At 48.8% G+C, this 19,404-nt stretch overlaps 1 protein-coding gene across 9 annotated transcripts in view; it reads left to right on the forward strand.

The window, feature by feature from the left end:
- Window positions 1-19,404, forward strand: part of VTI1A (vesicle transport through interaction with t-SNAREs 1A) — a 365,858-nt gene that overhangs the window by 332,133 nt on the left and 14,321 nt on the right. For 5 of the 9 annotated variants that reach the window (XR_007122681.1, XM_047702426.1, XM_047702430.1 and 2 more), the window contains one exon: window positions 3,281-3,409. The exons of the other annotated variants lie outside the window; for them this stretch is intronic. Coding sequence is in view for 4 of the 5 variants with exons in the window: in XM_047702426.1 (XP_047558382.1) it covers window positions 3,281-3,409 (129 nt within the window). In the remaining variant the exon portion in view is untranslated. The remainder of the gene's footprint in view (window positions 1-3,280; window positions 3,410-19,404) is intronic. 9 annotated transcript variants of the gene reach the window in all.

Raw genomic sequence — 19,404 nt, forward strand, 5'->3', positions numbered from 1 at the left:
CTGCTTCTCCCTCGGCCTCTGCCATTCCCCCTGCTTGTGTGCTCACGCTCTCTCTGTCTCTCTCTCTCTCTCTCTCTCAAAGAAAGAAAGAAAGAAAGAAAGAAAGAAAGAAAGAAAAGAAAGAACGAACCCTCGGTTTTCCCTTCTGTATTTCCCTATCAAGTTTGCTGCTTTTACTGAGAATGTCACTGGGCATGGGTTTTGTCTTCTGCTTCAAGTCCAGTCATCCTTCTCTGGCAGCCCCACCCTGGTAAAATCATTATTCTAGCCAGCTAAGCTAGGGGAAGAAGTGGGGATGTTCTTACACAAGTTCTTCTGAAAGCTTTCTACGAATAAACACTTCTTGATTTCTTTTTTGCCTTTGGTCATTATCCAGAGAACTGAGAGGATTTTTTTTTTCCTTTTCTGGGAGGACTTTTTAAACAATTGTTTAGTTTTATACTTGTTTTAGGGAAAGTGAGTTTGCTGACCTCTTCACTCATAGCCGGAAGTCCCCCAGTAGAAGGAGTTGTGCTAGCCTGTATAAAGTGTGTGTTTGTGGGGTGCCGGATTGGCTCAGTCAGTAGAGCGATGCGACTCTTGATTTCAGGGTTGTGAGTTCAGGTCCCACGTGGAGTGTAAAGATTCCTTAAAAAGAAAATATTTAAAAAATAAATAAATGAAATAAAGTGTGTACAATGTATGAAATATGTAGGATGGGGTTGTGACAAAAGACCTCATCCTTTCATTCCACCCATCCCACCATCGGGAGTCTGACTGCGGAAGTCTTATCCCCGTGGGCCTATATGGGCTGCAAATCCGGCACAGCTCTTCGCCCATTCACTGACCCAACGGCAACAGGTGGGACGTGTTCCTGACAGAACTGTGGAAGAAAAATGGGCCAGTCGTCAGGTTGTTTCTCTTTCATTTATCTCCGTCATCTGGGACTACAATCTAGATAGTATCAGGCCCAACAAAAGGTACATCCTGATATTATTTTCAGTTTTTCGTCTAGACGGAGAAGACTAAGCACTTGGTATCAGAAATACCTACCATGAAAAATAAGAAAGACGGGCTCCGTGGAAGGCCAGAGGGAGGGAGCACGGCTTGTTCACTTTTTCTCTAGATATTCCTTTTTTTTTTTTTTTTTTTTTTTAAAGAAAAAAGTTTAAACCCCACCACCCACTCGTCGGGTGATTGGAGACTAAAGTTGTAAAAATGTGCTGCAGGCAGAAGTTCTGAAAAATCCCAGCAAGTGTTGAAAACATCTCTAAACAAGGTATTTTTCTCGTGCACTTTTCTTGCTAACGGTCCCAACTGCTTCCAAGAAAGCTAGTGAGCGCGTTCGCGGCTGGATAAAAAATTTATGACGGTGTTTGGCAAAGGCTATCTCGCTGCTTGTTTTATACATTTCCACAAGGCACTCGAAGGCGGCCTCTTGTTTCCTTCCCCTCCCACCCCCCCAGCCCCCCCACTTTGGGTACATAGACCTTCCTGATCACTGTTTTGGGTCTGTTTTCTAATAAAAGAGCAAACTCCTATAAAGTAGGATTAAACAATAGAACTTTTTTCCTCTTCAGTCACCTCAGAAAGTGTGGGGGAAATGTTTTCCACTCTGTGTTGCGTGGAAGGGGAGAAGAGAGGCTGGGTCTGCTGGTTTCGAATGGGCACATTTTCCAGAAGAAGGGCAAGAATCTTTTAATTAATGACTGGAGACGCTTAGTGGCAGAAGGAATCGGAGCATTCCCTCAGCCCTGGCACACCCCCACGGTCAGCACTTTGCAGATAAGGAGAAGGAGCCTGCCTTGCGCCGCCGAAGGTCACACGGCCGAGCCCCGACCCCTGCTTTACCGGCCACTTGGCGCCCCAGCCCAGCTCGGATTTGGTGGGGGGCGGGGGGGTGTTCCCACACACGTGCGTGCACTCACAGCCAGTTTGATGAGCGTTAGCCTCCAAAGCCATTCTGCTTTATGAAAATTGAAACATCCCCTTCCCTAAAAGTCTTTTAAAAATCTAACGCGTTCACAGCGGGTGAGATCAGGGAGTGATCTGTCGAAATGGCATTTCCTGCCCGCATCAGTGAAGCCTCCATCCAGGTTGTCCCATTAAATGTTACCCCATCAGCCTTTACAAAGGGCGGCCTTGGGGGGCTCCATTTAGGGGAAAAAAACTTTTTCTTAGACCAAGTTTGGATGTTGAATGTAATAAGGACATAGGCCGCTGAACACCCCCGTTAAGAGTCTGCCCGCCCAGTCCGGGAAAACAAAATTCTCTGTGGCAGCCTTTTCAAAACAGTTACCAGATGATGCTTTCAGTTGTTAATGACCGTGGTGTAGCACGGGACTTATCATCGGGACTTATTCGAAAGCCCGGCTGCACCCCGCGCCCCGCTTCCCCCCACCCCCGGCCCTCAGACCCACACTCGGTGACGCCCCCAGCTCGGGCTCAGGCTCGGGCTCGGGCTCGGGCTCAGGCTCGGGCTCCGGGCTGGGGCGGGGAGGGGGTGGGGGGCTGGGGGCCGGGGCGCCTTGTGCCAGCAGCTGGCGTTATTTGATGCGAAGCGCTGCAGACAGACCAGGAGTAAGCGGATTATTTTAGACAGTGTTGGGAGGTAACTGGAGGAAGATTAGCTCGACATGAGGCAGATATCATAAGCAAATTAGAAAACCTCCCCAATTAGTACAAGAAACCCAGATTTGTGCCGTTTGTGATCTTCTGCTGAAAGGCAAAGTGTCGACGTTATAGGCTCTAGGCTTGATTTGAGGTGAAATGTTGGCATTTCCCATCAGTGCATGTTAGCATCAGAGGCTGTGTACCGGCCTAATAAATAAGTAAATCCCTGTCCTCCTCGGCTTTCAAGCAGTCCTCATTCTGAGGTTCTATACGTTGGGTCACGTTTTATTTGGCCCTGGAATAATCTCCAGGGCATATTATAATATTTCTATACTGAGAATATTCGACATGACTCTGGTGTCCCACACGTAATCTCTCTTTTGTTTGTTGGTCTTAGGGCACACCTATCATGCTGAAGTCATAAAAACGGAGCGTGCAAAATGTCAGACGCTACAAATGCAATTAGATACTTAAAAATAGCTTCCTTGGTGGCACTGCTTGAAATCTGAACTGGGCCTTATTTTTCCAAACCCGGTGACACTTTTCTGCAAAGCCACTGCCTGTGTGCGTGGACCAGAGGCCCGGGTCCCCTTCAGAGCCCCATGCAGATGATCAGGTCATTCTAGAAATCAGAACGGGCACTACCGTCCTATCAATATCATGGCCAAGCAGGTTTTCTCTTTCTCAGATGGCACCGTGTTGCTTCTTGTTTCTTGACCCCTGGGATTCACAGTCAAGTTGCCTGTGGCAGAAGCTCTCAACAGACAGAGCCCGACTTGTGTGAGGGGAATGAGGCGTCCACACTCCTCATTTTAAGGTTTGAAATGCATTCCAAATCAGCGTTTATTTCAGCAGAATTCAAACAGCCACAAAGCTCAGATTGTATTTTGCCGTCTCATCCGGGGAAGAGGGGGAGGATGTTTTCGTAGACGTACGTGGTGACTGAATTTTTTTTTTTATTGTAAAATTAGTGCATACTCATGACAGAAACGAATTGGGAAAATCCGAGGTTTTTTAAAAATCTGCATTATCAGGGCGCCTGGGTGGCTCAATGGGTTAAGCCTCTGCCTTCGGCTCAGGTCATGGTCTCAGGGTCCTGGGATCGAGCCCCGCAACGGGCTCTCTGCTCAGCAGGGAGCCTGCTTCCTTTCCTCTCTCTCTGCCTCCCTCTCTGTCTACTTGTCATCTCTCTCTCTGTCAAATAAATAAGTAAAATCTTAAAAAAAAAAAAATCTGCATCATCCTGACATCTAGCCACAATCATTACTTTAAGCTTAATGTGTATATTTTCCCTTTTGCAAAATTGGGGTCATAACGTACATACTGTTTACAACCTTTGCTTTTCAGCTTGTATATTATGGGCAAGAAAATTGGTGGTCTTTGTACCGAGTGGGATAGTTCAAGATCCTCTTACACCTTCTGAGTCATCAAGAACAAATTTGTTCAATGTGGTTTTTAGTATCAATTTTATTTTAGTGTATTTTTTCTTTGAAAAGTGTCAGTATCCAAGTAGCATTTGTGGCAACTCTCAACTCACCAGTGTTCTATGGAATATTATCACATCACCATAATTCTTTGAGGGGAACTTCGCGTTTTCTGTTTTTACATGCATGATCTAATTTGAACATCACAAGGACCTATAAGGTAGGAAAAAAAGAACAGATGTTGTTATCCCTGATTTTATTCATAAATGCAAAGTGAGCTAGAATGTACGAGGCAGCATAATGCCCATGATGGCTCTTCACATCAGGCACGGGTACGTGGTCTTTGAAATCAGGCCTCACTTTAAATACCAACTTTGCCCCTAACTTGTGGTGTGATCATGGGCAAATTGACCTCCCTGAGCCTCAGTTTCCTCCTCTGGAAAATGAGAACATTGATAGCTTTGTCATAGATGTGTTAAGAGAATTCGATAAAAGAATTTGTGTCAAGTACTTAAAATAGTGTAAGGCACCAAAAAAGATTTTAAAAATTTACCACTGTTTTTCTTTTTCTCACACATCCCCTCTCATTTTCTTATAACCTTATGAAAAAATGACTTTATTTCTTTAATTCAATTTCCTCAATTCTTAGTGTTATCCTAAATAATAATCATAAACATAATAATCAACAGCTCAAGAAAATGTAGGAATAGATAAAGATAGGGGGAAAAAACCCCACCACCTGTCACACAGGAGTGCTATTAACACTTGGCTACATTTCCTTCCAGTGTTTTTTTTCCCTTTCCCCTGCACAAAGTCTTGCCATTTGTTTTAGACCTTAGCGGCTACTATCACGAGCTAATGACATAGAGGTGGTATTAATGCGTGTGTTCTAGAGAATGTATTCTTCGAGCCACTAACCTCTGCTCTTGTTTCCAGATTATAAAAGATTATAAGATCTTGTTTCTAGATTATAAAAGAGGTGCCCCTTGGGAGTCCCACTTCCTTTGGCAGGAAGCCAAAACAAGGGGTCCCAGGGGTTGTCATGGCAGAGGTACAAAGAGGTTGGCTCCAGAACCTGACATATTTGAACACACTGGGTCCTTGGCCCACTGATCCCGTGGCCTTGGAGCAAATTGTGTAAAACTCAGCCGAACCATTCACAGGACCAGAGGGTCTGACAAGACTTCAACGGAGGCCGCCATGTGTCAGGTCTGAAATCGGCCTTGTTGTCACCCAAGGCATGGGCAACTCAGAATGACTACTTTCGAGTATCTTCAACCACTGGGAAGAAAAGCTTTCCCCTAGACTCTTAAAAGGTGTTCTGTTCAGGCCGAAAGGAAAATTCCTACAGCCAAGCATCTCCTGTCAGCTAATTTGATAGTTCTCTATCAAGTAAACCATTAGTGAATACATTGATTCTTGGTCTTTTCTCCCCCCACCCCTTTTTTGCGGTTCTGCCTTGGCTATTCCCAAGATTTCTCTGAACCAGTTGGGCAAAATTGATTTTTATTAGTTCCACCGGCCTTGTGGAAAATTATCTCATGAACTGGTTTTTATAGGAAGACTCAAAGCGCAGCACAGGGTAAGAAGCCTGTAGCAGTCAAAACTGTTGTCTGAAATGTCTTCAGACTGGAAGGCTGAATTTATTGCACAAAACAAGCGCTAGCAAGGCGGAGGTGTGCAGCCCTGCTCATTATCACCGGAAAGGGGAACCAAAAAGCCGAGTAAAAAATTAAATTTTAATAATGCCAGTGATATTTTCTAAATCTTTCCTGACAGAAAGATTCTCATTATTTTTATCTGTCTCCGAGTAGGTTCTTTTAGTGCCATCTCAGGAATGGCCTTCGCTACAATTGTTTTCCAGGCTTTAAAGCGTCTGAAAAAACAAATATATACAGAGAGAAAGATGCTTTAGATTCTTCAAGGAAGAGCCGTGACCGTGGTAACATTTCGGCTAGCGTATCTGCAGCCAACATGTGCTGGGAACGCCTTCAGCTTTCACAAAAGAGGTCCACGTTGTTAAGACAATTGAAGTGAATCCCCGAACAAAGGGGACCCACGATCCACGGCGCTTGGATCCGGCGGAGGAACCCGGGGGCCCCGAGTCCCAAGTTTAGGTTCGTTCTGGAAGTCACCCCATGCTGGCCATGAAAGGAGATTCAAGGGAAAAATGGAAATGTCCTGTTGTTTTGGTAAACGTGCAAACTCGCTTTCCAAATATCACACGGAACAGGACTGTTTGGGGATATGAGGAGAAATAAAGCCAGAATCATTTAAGTAGCCGACCCATGAGGACATAAATTCCTTTTGTTTTCTTAGTTCCTCAGTGCCTGCGTATAAACCTGACCTGTCTGGTCCCAAAAGGATTTATAGCAGATTGCCTAAATATAGACAATAGATTTCCTATATATAAAATGAAGTCAGGGGTGAGGTTCCTACACAAACTTGGAAGTCTGAGAGGTGGGCCACGGATTCATCTCGAGGCATCCTGGCAGCCACCTTGAAGAGGAAGATGGTTTCGGTTACATGAGTCAGTACCCCTAAGATAAAAACAGAGCTCCTTCCTCTACCCCGACGAGAGAGAACACCTTCCCGTGGGACCTCATTGCAGGGACACACGCTGTTCAGGGTAATAAACACCATGTTCAAGAGCATCCTTGCAGGAAGTATGAGCTCCACAGGGCTGCTTCTCACCGTCCGCCTGTGTAAGCCCGTGGCGTTGTGCCAAGCACAGGTGAGAGCGCGTGTGAACCTAAACAGCTCGGTGCAGGTGGGCTCCCGGGGGCTCCGCAGCTCCAAGGAGAGACCCCAGTGTCTCCGGAAGGGATGGACCCCATTCATTAGACGCCTCAGTCACCGCCGTTTCTCTCTGCTGGACTTCTGACGGACATTCAGCAGGGGACTCTGAGGTCACGCCCTCTGGCAAGGACCTGGAGTGACACCACCTTCCATTGGTAATTAGGTGCCCTCGTGTTGTCCGGTAGCTGTAGTCCAGGGTTGGATTTCGCCATCCACTTTTGAAAACAAAGGCCAAGGAGCTTGAGGGCAGCTCCTCCAAAGGATGAGAGTGAAAAGAGTGGCTCCTTCTTTGTAACATTCAGGCTGCTGTCTGGCTTGGCTCTGAGAGCGACCCATCCCTCCGAACTAAGGGCTGGTTTTTCTATCTGTTGCAGCGAAATAAAGCACTTGAGAATGTGTTCAAAGGCCACTCTACTCCTCAGCAATTTATTGTCTTTTTTTTTTTTTAAGATTTTATTTATTTATTTGACAGAGAGAGATCACAAGCAGGCAGAGAGGCAGGTAGAGAGAGAGGAGGAAGCAGGCTCCCTGCTGAGCAGAGAGCCCGATGCGGGGCTCGATCCCAGGACCCTGAGATCATGACCTGAGCCGAAGGCAGCGGCTTAACCCACTGAGCCACCCAGGCGCCCCTATTGTCTTTATTTTTATCAAGTCCCTAAACATAGTCCTCGGCACCAACCGCAGGAGCGCTTGGGTCACATGTAGTTGCTGCCAGTTTAGAGATGGGGAAACTGAGGCATGTTTACTTCTGTTTCACAAGATCACTCAGTAGATGGCAGATCTCTCTCTGCTTCTTACCCTCCAGTAGAGACGCTTGGTTTCCCCTCACAGGCCTACTGGTTTAGAAAGCGTGTGCGTGAGCTATACACCCCGTCCTCCTTGAGAATCGCCAGCTGGGCTCTTCAGGGCATCGTGCAGGCCGTGAAGGTCAAGGGGGCTGCAGATGTGGGGTCCAGCCAACCTCTGCCTGTGCTTGTCATCACCCTGTGAGAGGTCCGCAAGGCACACACGAGCTGGTTTGTGGCTTCTGTTGACCTCTCACTGGCCTTCAATCCGCTAGTTGGGAGTTGGTTGTGGGCTAAGTTGAATACACTCAGTGTAGACCCTGGTATTGATGCTCCTCTCGAGGCTGAATTTCACACTTCTGCGGGGTCAGGCGGGCCTCTGAGGGAATCCCCAGGACAGCGGTTGGGCAGGATGCTTCCACCTACCCACCCCCTTCCTTCTAATTTGTTCCATAATAACCAGTCAGAGGTTACAGATGGAAGACCCACAGGTGCACTCTGCCCCCCAGACAGATGAGCTTTGTGGGGCCACCCAGTGTTCTGGAAACCTTTTACTTGGTTGCCAGTAATGAAAACTTGGGCGATTTCACAGGAGGAGCACCATTGCTGGCTTCTCTTGGCAAATCAGGAGATCTGGCTGCACTCAGCCCCCTGTGAGTCCCACAGCAGTCAGGAGCAACCCCCCAGTTTAGAGAAAGGAAAGACACTCCCGCTTCTCCCAGTTCCTGCCCTGGGTGCCTGCAGTCCTGACTGGCCATCGCAGGACTCCCCTCCTTGGAGAGAAGAACCCGTGTTCTCAGGCCGGGAGGTGATGTGACTTTGTCTGGCACAAACCTTGGGATCCTGCCATCTGACTGTCATCCTACCCACCCCTTCCCCCGAAGAACTATGAGTCAGCCATCCTGCTTATCATTAATAATCCTCTCAAGGAGGCCTTCTTAGCCTGGAGTTCACCTGCTCCAAAATGATTAATACCGCTTTGGGTTATATAAGGAGATTTTAAGGGAAAAGATGATGAAGGCCATGTTAAGTTTGAAGAGACGGCACACACCCTGCTGGGGGCCTCATGTCCTCTCCCGCCAGGAAAACAGAGGAGCCCAGGGAGTCCCCTGCCTGGAATGGAGGGACCAGTGAGCAGAACAGAGTGCCCAGAGCCCAGGACTGGGGTCACCTGATGGAAGCTGGAAGCACGGAGGCCTCCTGGGCTGGAGCCACAGTGGGGATGGAGCTGCTGAGAAGGCAGGAAAAGAAAGGGAAGAATATCCCGGCTTCTCTTCTGCCCATCCCTGGCCACCCCCTGGTGTCTTCCCAGTGCCTCCCACTAGCTGAATGCAGCGGGAAGCCAGGCTACGGGGGTCAGCATGGTGGCATGGTGGCAGGAGTCAGCCTCTCTCTGATGCAGGGAAAAGCAGTCAAGGGACGAGGAGAGGATCTAAAGAGAAGCAGGCCCAGGACTGCCCCAGTGCAGGATGCGATTAAGACATCCCATTCCGGGTGCGTGTGTGGCTCAGTGGGTTAAGCCTCTGCCTTCGGTTCAGGTCATGATCTCAGAGTCCGGGGATCGAGCCCCGCATCGGGCTGTCTGCTTGGCAGGGAGCCTGCTTCCCCTTCTCTCACTCTGCCTGCCTCTCCGCCGACTTGTGACCTTTCTCTCTCTGTCAAATAAATAAATTTAAAAAAAAAAAAAAAAAGAGACATCCCATTCAGCTGCCACAGAACCAAATCTGGACAAGACAGAGAAGCTCTGATGTTCTATTCTAGAAACTGTAACCACATCCCTCAAGAGTTGACAGGGATACAGGTAACTGATAAACTGCCAAAATCTTTCTTCCTCCCGACATCAAGGAAGAAAAAAGGTGTAAATCCAGAACAATTAGGAGATAAGTATCGAACGTCAACATCGTATCTTGTAGGGAAATAAAGGTAGCACCCATCACTAAAGCCAAGGCGGCTGTCTCTATCAGTGTGATGTCAACCAGCTTGTTCTGGAAGAGGCATCTTGGCTTGTCCCAGGGTGCTCCCAGGGAAAGGAACAGAGCTGGAAAGGGCAACCTCCACCTTCCTGACTAACTTAGTAGCTGCTAAAGATGGGGCTTCCAGGAGAGGGGCTCAGCCTGGACCCCACAAGGCACGCTAATCAGGGCCAGCACCAGGATGTGCCCTGCAGGAATCTGAGAGAAATCTACAGGCTTTCCAGGCCAAGGCACCTGATGTGGAGGCTGGGGAGGGGTGTCTAACATTGCAGGGGGTGAGGGAGCAGCCAAACAGGAGAAAATTTCAGGGTCCATCGTGGGGAGAGCCATGAGTGATAACAGGAATGGACTAATAATAATTCTTAGAGTTCTTTACGGAGGAGTTACTGTTACCAAGCACTGACTTAAAGCACTTGACGTTCAATTAACTCATTTCTTTATTAATGTAAGTCATTGAGGTACTGCTATTATTAGCCCCACTTTTTTTCTAATGAGGAAAAGGACGCATTGGTTCTTTGGAACTTCTGGATTCTTTGTACTGGTACTTTTGGTTTTCTTTTTAAACAGAAGACCGAAGGAGATTGTCCACTTCCTGTTTTGCCAAGTAAGAGAGAGAACATTTCCAATGTCCAAGTAAGGACACTGGGAAAAACACTGCCATCTACTATCAGCATCATGTCATAAAATAACATTTTCACACCAAAGCGGTCAAAAGGACTTCAACTCAGAGAAATAAGGAAGCAACCTGCACAGCTGGTGTGTGGCAGATCCTGGATTCAAATCTAGGCAGTTTGGCTCCAGAAATGAAGGGAGCTGCTCAGCTTCTGCCCAAATGTAGTTCATGGCTGCCCTAGATGGTGAAAGGGGGAGGAACTGGCGGGCCAGGTCAGCAGGGCAGTGAGGCTGCCTCGCGATACAGGGGCAGGACCCAGCGGGAATGGGGGACCTCAGGGCACCCAGCAGGAGTCGGGAAGGGGTAGGGGTGCAGCACCTCAGACTGGGGATGGGGAAGGGGGTGCCATCCTGGCCTGACACTGTGGTAGTCTGCCTTGTGCTGAGAACATTCCCAGGGCCACATCTGGAGTGGGCCTGGCCTTCTCCCCGGGTGGGCCTGAGCCACCAAATCTGGGTTCTCATAAATCAGGATCATTATGAGATTAAATGACATCACACATGGAGTAAGCATCCAAGAGCACAAAAACTCACCTTGCCTTTTTAAGACTGGAAGTATTTTGCTACTCACACGCCGTACAGAGAATCCTGGGGAGAGATTCCTTATTATATTTCCTGGATGAAGGGACCCTTAGTCCTTTCGCAGAATCACACTGTGAGTCTAGTTAATTCTCCCGCCTGATTTTCTTTTCTGTCAGGTACTCTGTTCCAACAGATGCATTAAATTAAATCTTCTGCAGCCTGGCGTCTTCTCATAGCATATCCCCTCATTTGTATGATAGGTGATGTAAACATAATAAAAAATTATGGGGTCCCAGGTCACTGGGCGACAGGCAGTCTTGGGTGAACAGTCCCCAGTGCCTTCCCTCTATCCCCGAATCCGTGAGGGATCAGTGGTCATGCCTCTGCCTAGGAGAGAGGCAGAGAGGACAACAGACCGAAGAAAGCTGGCAAATATGCTACTGAATAAAAATGAACATTATCGTAATCATTTCCTGTGCCTTTACACCCAGCGCTAAGAAAAGAGTTGACTTTAGTTAATTAGCGTTGCGTACTTTCAACAAAATTCACCTGCACACCCAATTACTCTGTCTGTGGAGAAGAATATAAAGATGAAGATGTCAAAGACTCGCTCTTCAAACAGCCTAGAAGAGTCTGGTCGGGAACAGAAGACATGGCAGTTACATAAATAAACGCTGCGCTGTTGGGGTGTCCTGCAGGGGTGGGACAGAAGCTCAAAGAGGCGGCTTGAGGTCTTGGTGAAAGTGGGAATGAGAAGCGTCTCCACCTCACCCGATTGTTGCGAAGGTTCAACAACGTGTAGAAGATGCCAGAACGGCACCCAGCCCAGAGTAGGTGCCCAGTCGGTACGAGCTGCTGGCGTGGCGTGGCCGTGTCTGCGTCCGTCCTGACGAGGCTGCCACCACCAGCACCAGGGGCACCGTCCCATCGAGTCCTGAGGAGCCATCGCCAGCGAGTCCAGCTGGGCGGGATTTTCCAGCTCCCAGGCACAGAAATTTTCACATTTCTCCGATTGGGACTTTTTCTCCTGAAATCCAGGACAGGATTGTCCGCTTTTTATTTTGCCAAGTAAGAGAGAATATTTTCCAAGGAGAGAGTCTATTTCCAATGTCCAAATAAGGTCACTGGGGAAAAAAACCTGCCATCTACTATCACCACCACGCCATAAAACAGAGGACATTTGAGCACTGAAGCAGTGGAAGGGACACAATGTCAGAGAAATGGCGAGTCCTTCAAATAGAGTCATCTTGTGTTCGGGGACAAGGAGCCTTCCATGTCACTCCGCTCTTCTCGGGTCACTCTCAGCCTCGAGCGTGGGAACTGCTGTCCTCTGTCGCCGGTGCACTGGGACGTGTTCCTTGATCTTGTCGACCAGGTCATCTTCGCAGCAGCATGTGAACTGAATGGCCATCGCGTGCCATCACCAGGATGACACTGGCCGCTCGGATGAGCCCGAGCATTACCAGGAACACGAACGGGCCTGGGGGTCTGGGGACCCAACTGGCTCCCTGATGGTTAAAGCCTGGGGCAGGTCCCTTCCCCGACCAGGGTGGGGAGGCCTCTGCCCGCTGTAGCAGGCGGCAGACGCGCAAGGGATAAAGTAGATGATGCATTGCTAGAGCGTCCTCGCTTCATTCCTTTCAAGTTCTTTCAAAACCCTTTGATTCTATCCGAAAGCCCTGTAGCCAGCCAAGCCACTCTCCCGGCCCCTTGCCATGGTCAAGTCCATATCTCGAATGGTCATGGCCATGGCACCCAGGCTGAAACTCGCTGTACACCTTTGGCCACAGAGAGTGCACGGTAGCCGCAGAGATCACTGATCAAAACCTTTTGGCCTCATCAGTGAGCCCTGACAGGTACTTGCTGGCTGCCTTGCCTTGTACTTGTCCCAGCCAGAGAGGAATCCCTGAGCCGGCTGTTGGGACCCCATGCTTTTGCCTTTGACGTTCACACTGCCACCTCCGAGGGAAGGTAGCCCTGCTGGGGAGAGTGTCAGCATGAGGCCCCCAGATGGCCGCCATCCTGTGGGGACAATAAGCCCAGCGGGCTTGATGAGGCCACGGCTCCCTGGACTGCCGCCTCCGCCTTCCCATCCAGCCCCTGGAAGTTTCCCCCGGGCAGCCTCTCCGGCCTCCTGACAACTTCCCTCCTGCCTCTCACCTTTCCTAAAACGGCCTCCTCTTTCACCGAATTATTTGCGGACTGCATGCATGGAAAGAGCTTTACCTTTTCAAAGTGCTTTACAGTCTTGAATGAGCTAATCCTCTTCTCCCCGGGGTGGTTGTTGAGCCGGCTGGTTTTGCTGGGTGAGAAATGAAACCCAGGTGTCATGGCGTGCCTTGCTCCAGGTCACCCCAGGCCGATGCAGGATGGTGGGTACACAGCAAACTGTCGCGCGCTGGCATTGCTCTGATGACGGCCTTTGTTGTCAGGCCTCTGTAATTGATCACTCCTTGTGACACCCTCAGCCCCTGTAGGGCAGGGACTCTGTGTTTCCTTTTTTCCTCAGTAGGACCCACTGTGTGCGGCCCAGGAACCACCCTGTTCTCCAGCAGACCTGGGCCGATCCTACCTAGCTTTTAGCTTTCAGACCAGGAGTGAGCAAATTGGGGACAGCAGGCCAAGTCTAGCCCAATGCCTGTGTTCTGTATGGCCCGTGGGATCAAAATCACCTTACATGTTTTCGTGTTGGGAAAAAAATCAAAATAATTTTGTTGATATAGGGGACTATATGAAATTCAAATTCTAGTTTCCGAATAGGAAGCTTTCTTTGAACACAGCTACGCTTGCCCATTCACCTTGTCCACGGCCGCCTTGTCACTACGAAGGGCAGTTAGGAGTTGCAACAGACCCCATATGGCCCACAAAGCCAAAAACAGTATTCTCGTGACTTGAACTGTGTTCTCCCCTGTCCCCCTGTCCCTCTGTCCCCCCACCCACATTCATGTGATGAAGTCCTAACCCCCCAGTAGCACAGAATGTGGCCTTGTTTAGAGATGGGGCCTTTCCTGATATTAGTAGTTAAGATGAGGCATACCAGAGCAGGGTGATCCCCGAATGCAGGGTGACTAGTGTCCTTATGGAAAGAGGACATTTGGGCACAGGCCCACACACAGGAAGAGGGCCATGTTGAGGATGGAGGCAGAGATCAGGGTGACGCGTCTATAAGACAAGGAACCTCAAATACTGTCATCACAAAAGCTGGGGAGAGGAGTGGAGCCAGCGCCCCCTCCCAGCCTTAGTATGAACCAAGCTGCCAACACCTTGATCTCCAACTTCGGGCCTCCAGAACTGTGAGACAGTCAGTTTCTGTTGTGTAAGCCCCCAGTCTGTGGTCCTTTGCAATGGCAGCTCTGGGAAACTAACACATCTACTGTCAGAGAGAGAGCATTTGCTTGACAGAGAGCATTTGCTGATCCTGGTTAAACTAAGTAGAAATTTGGAAGTGGGTTTAAGCTACTCTGGCCCTCACTCAGGACCTAACCTAGGTATGCTAGAGCTTAGACCCTCGTTCCTGTCTCCTAGGTTCCTTGCCGGAGTGTGCTCATTTCTCCATTTCTCCACCCATCAAAACATATCCCTCCTTGTGCCCCACGTCCTCAGGGTTCCCAGACAACCCACTTCTCCTAAACTTAGGTCAGTGAATGTGGATGATGAATGGTGGGTGATGTCTTTGTAAGTTGACCCAGAGATGACATCTGGGTTTTCTTCCTATTTTAGATGTCTTTTCCCGGAGGCAGGAGTCCTCTGAGACACATCCCTCAGGTCCCTCCTCTCACGTGGCTTTGGGCAGCTGCCTGCTCAGTTCATGAGTGGAAATTCTTGTTCTGAGATGAAAGAACCAACAGCTCCTGAAGATGATGAGCCCCATGGCTATGTTCAGAGCTTCCAGGGAACCAGGCTGGGACTGGCCTGTCCTCAGAGGAAGACTTTGTACAGTTCCAGAGTAAATATGTCCTGCAGCCAGGGGTCAGTGGATAGAGAAGAGTCATCATAAAGGCCAACACGAGACAACCAGGTCCATAGCCTGTTCTGGACCCAAGAATTCCATGTATTGGGGTCCCGGTGCTGCCATAACAGAGTACCACCAACTGAGTGTCTAAAACAGCAAATTTATTCTGTCTCAGTTCTGGGGGCTTAAAGTCTGAGATCAAGGAGTTAGCAGGGCCATGTTCCTTCCAAGGGCTCTAGAGAAGCATCGTCCCTTACTTCTCCCAGATTCTATGGCGCCAGGCATTCCTTGGCTCTAGATGCATCTCTAGTCTCTGCTACCAATCTCACATGGCCTTTTCCCCCAAGTCTTTCTAGGTCTTGTCTTCTAAGGGCACTAGTCATTGAACCTAGAGCCCACCGTACCTCCAAGATGATTTTATCTCAAGATCCTTGACAGATTACATCTGCAGAGACCCTATGTCCAAACAAGGTCCCATTGAGGTCCCAGGTGGACCTAAATGGGGTAGGGCTGGAAGGGACACCAGTCAACTTGGTACGGTCAGTACGGTTGAAAGTGATAGAAGCCTCAACCAAACTTGTTCAATCCAAAGGGAATTGTTTGGCTCCTCAAACTGAGTAGTTTAAATGTGACTCTTCAAGCAATGCCAGTGCATGACACAGCAGGATCCAAGGATCCAAAGAATGCTTTTAGGAATCCATCTCTTTTCTTCATCTCTGGACTCCATGTTCCTCTGTGTTGGTGTCCTTTGTGCAGGTTCCCGTCCTGCATGGTGAGAAGAATGGCCTCCCACAGTTCTAGGCGTCCACTGTCCCTATCGTCAATCTCAGTAAAGAGAGGACCTTTTCCTTGATTTTCCAGGAAAAAAAAAAAAAAAATCCCCAGAAGTCTCTTTCTGGTTTGGTTGACATGCCACGTTCTTAACAAACAGTGGTGCAAGGAATAGACAGCGGTCACTAGCTAGGCATGCCTGGGTCATATGTTTCCCTGCGGAATCAGGGAGTGGGATCAGCCCTACCTGACTTCTGGGGTGAGTGAGGCTAAGGACTCTTCCCAAAGGTGCAGGACACGGAAAAGCCTGGATGGGCATTATTAGGGGGCATTAACAACCATACAACTCTCGCTCGGAGGCAGCCATGTATTAGGCTTGGAAGTGATGCTTCCAACTAAAGTTAGTATTAGAGGCTGATGACAATGAACCATTTCCCCTATTCCTGTTTTTATTTCTTTCTGGTGAATACTAACATTGAAGTTGACAGAGAACTCAGAGAGCCTTTCCCTTGGCCCTTATTTTTGGGAACTTCCAGAGAGACATGGGTAGAGACATCCTTGCACGGTTTACCCCGTGCTCTCATGATTGCTAATTGTTCTGCCAGTTGTTACTGTTCTGCCAGACCCCAAAGGTGGGGCACCATTATTCAGGCCTGCTTGGCCAAGCAGGAAAGCACGTGCAGGACGGGGCGCTGAACCTATGGAGTGTCGCGCACTCTCCGGCTAATGAATGCAGGCTTGTAAAAGCGTTTGGACACTGCTGGCATCCTTAATGGGAGGGTGGCTGATAGCTCAACGCAAAAGCCATGCTTGTCTACAAGCAGCCCTTAGAAAGCAGGAAGCATGCTACATGAACCTTTGGGGAAGCAGATGGAGGAGGCTCCCATCTGTGCACTCAGCAAGCTTTTTTTTTTTTTTTTTTTTTTTTTGAGAACATCCATGCCGACCTCTGTTTAAGACATTAGGAATCCAAAAAAAAAAAAAAAAAAAAAAGACACTAGGAATCCAAAACACAAAGGAGAGTCAGACCCTAGAAGGTCTACTTTTTATTGGAGAATCCTGCAAAGAAACAGAAAAATCATAAATAACTGTGGGGTAAGGGATGCCCAGGGAAGAACAAATGAGAGAGGGGCATGGTTGGAAATTCTTTGTGGAAGTAGTGGGGGAAATACACTGTAGATCAAGGACTTGGTTTTGGAATTAGGGCAAATAAACCTAAAAATGCTTTTAGGTCTCAACTAACAGAAGATCTAACTCAAACTGACTCGAAAAATTAAGTTAATTTATTTTCTCATGTAACTCAAAGTGCAGAGGAAGGGTAGTTCACCATGTTTTCAGGATCAGGGTTCCATTTCTCTGCCTCTCTTTCGACTACACCATCCTCCGTCGGTCAGCTTCTTCCTTAGGCTGGCTTCCCTCGTGGAGACAAAATGGCTGCAGCAGATCCAGGACTCACACCCATACGCTGCACGATCCAGATGAACCAGCATTCAAGGCAAAGCTTCTGAGATGCACTCTCTCGGACTGGCTGAAGTCACGTGCCCGCATCTCATCTCATTAAACTGTATTTCAATGCCTTACTAGAAGTCGGCTGTGCATCCCGGGGAGTCTCCAGGGCCATGATGCTCCGTGTGATGACTCAGGGATCCAGGCAGAAGCAGTCTCCCCTGTCTCGTAACCACACTCCTGGGACATACAGCCTCCTGAATCAGAACAGCAAGAGAAGAGCCAGCCGGAGAGGCCGGCACTGGAAGTCAAATGCCTCTACCTGGAACAGAAGTGGCCGGCGAGGCTCCCATTCACGTTTCACTGACTGTCGTAAGTCCCATGGCCATGCCTCACGTCAAGGGGACAGGTGAGAGCAGTCCCTGCCTAGAAGTAGAGGAGAACCGGGTGCTGGTGGATGCTGGGGACGCCTCCTGCGGATTCCTGGGCTTCTCCAGCAGGTGCCCTACCGGCCTGCTCCACTCGAACCCCCCGTCTCCCCTGATTCCCACCGCCAAACGCAAGAGTTTGTTTCCAGAGGGGGAGGAGCCTGGCAATGGAAAGATTAGCCGCTCCCAGGGTTCCACACGGGGATCAGTATTTTCCATAGTACTTTGTGAGTTCAGCCTCAAAGTAAATGGTTAATTCATCTTGTATCAACAACACAGTGATTCATAATGTAAACTTGGAGCATCCTTGATGTTTCGGGCCCACATTCCTTTTAATTTGGCTCCGCATTCTTTTAAGCCACACTTAATAGAAGGCAGCATGCAAATGCTCGAGCTTCTGCCCGAGGCAGTGTAGCCTGGCTGTTTCAATGGGTGTCTTCTTTCAAGTGTATATTCTTTCTTAAATTATTTACTGAGTAAACACACTTTGCATTTTCAAAAGGGAGATGAAGGCAGCTTGCTGCAGACCTAGTGGAACGTAAAGCCGCCTTTGCCCAAAGTTAGAAAGAAGTTACTTTGGGTTTCCCCAAAGTTCCTTCTCTGGCTCACTCGCTGGGAACCCCTTTCCTGTCTAGTTTTTCTGATTCTCGGCAAACTCTGCATTCCTTTCTGCTTCGCCTACAGCGGTACCTGCCAGCAGCCCCTGGCTGTGACTTCTCCAGGCTCCCTCACAGATGGGGCCCACCAGTGCCAGCCTTTGTGTCCCCTGCTCCAGGCTGGCTGGTTCCTATCCATTCAAGGACCCCAGCAGCCCCCGTTTCCAGTCCTTAGAGGCACCATATCAACTCGGCACCTTTGAGGTCCGAAGCTGGGCTGCCGGCCTGAGTCGAGCTTCTTCCAACTCTGTCTGCTCCAGTTCTGTTCCCCGACCCACCCACCCACCTGTACCCTCTGTCCTAAATGTCTGCCAGTCCTTGCTTTGAGAGAGCAAGTGCTCTCTCCCGCTGACCTCCTCTACCGCGTGCCTTATTTCCGTGGGAACCGTTCCTTATCTTACCTTCAGGGAGAAGACCCAGTTTCACCTTTGGGGGGTTTACTTTAGCCTTTAACTTCAGCCTTCTGTACCCAGACTCCATGAGATTTCCCTGCAAATTGAGTTTGCACGGATGTCTTCTCCATTCACCCTTGAATGGAACGATTAGAATTACAGGAGTGGCATTCTTTCATTACGCACCTTTGGGTGGGTCTCTCTCCGGTTTTGTGTGTCAGCGACTACTGCCAGGAGCTGGGGCTGCAGAGGAGAAGAAGGCTCTAGACTCTGGACACGCCATGGAGGCAGTGGACTATTCGGTCTTCCGCATGTCTCCCAGCAAGAGGTCGGGCTGTCCTGGGATCGGTGGTGTGCTGAGTGAATTAAAGATATGAGCTGTTAAGAATGATCATGGTTGAATCACACCCCTCTTTGCCTTGAGATGAGGGAAGCCCAATTAGGAAGGCCAGGCAAGAGCTGAAGATTTAGGGATTCCTGTGTATTCATTTTTCTAACCATGCTTCGGATTAAACAAGTAACCCCCGTGGTTAATCCTTTATAAATTAGCATCACGGATGCCTTGGGGCCCTCAACCCACACATAAAATGGTTGTCAACCAAGAGACACACTACCGTATATTACTTAGGGCAGAATTTTAAAGAGTTTTCATGCTTTTAATCTGTTTCGCTGCTGAGTTTCAATTTTGCTGATTTCCTTTGCAAGTCTGACGCGGATGGCTGTGGTAAATAGAGATTGTGACAGTGACTTGGGCAAACGGGATGTGTCGAGACTGTTCTGAAGACTTCTGCCCCTTCCAGAGAAAAGGGGAAAAAATCAATTTGGGTTTTAAATTAACCCACCAAGTAGCACTGATCAGTGTTCATAATTAGCCTTACTTTAACAAGCCGTGAAGTCCTGTTTTTATTTATTTATTTTGGGGACAGAGAATCTCCCTGCCTCCTGAGCAAATACGGTCTGTTAAGTCTGAATTAGCTGTCACTGCAGAAGAA

The sequence above is a fragment of the Lutra lutra genome, chromosome 14 (genome assembly GCF_902655055.1).
Source record: "Lutra lutra chromosome 14, mLutLut1.2, whole genome shotgun sequence".
Lineage (NCBI taxonomy): Eukaryota > Metazoa > Chordata > Mammalia > Carnivora > Mustelidae > Lutra > Lutra lutra.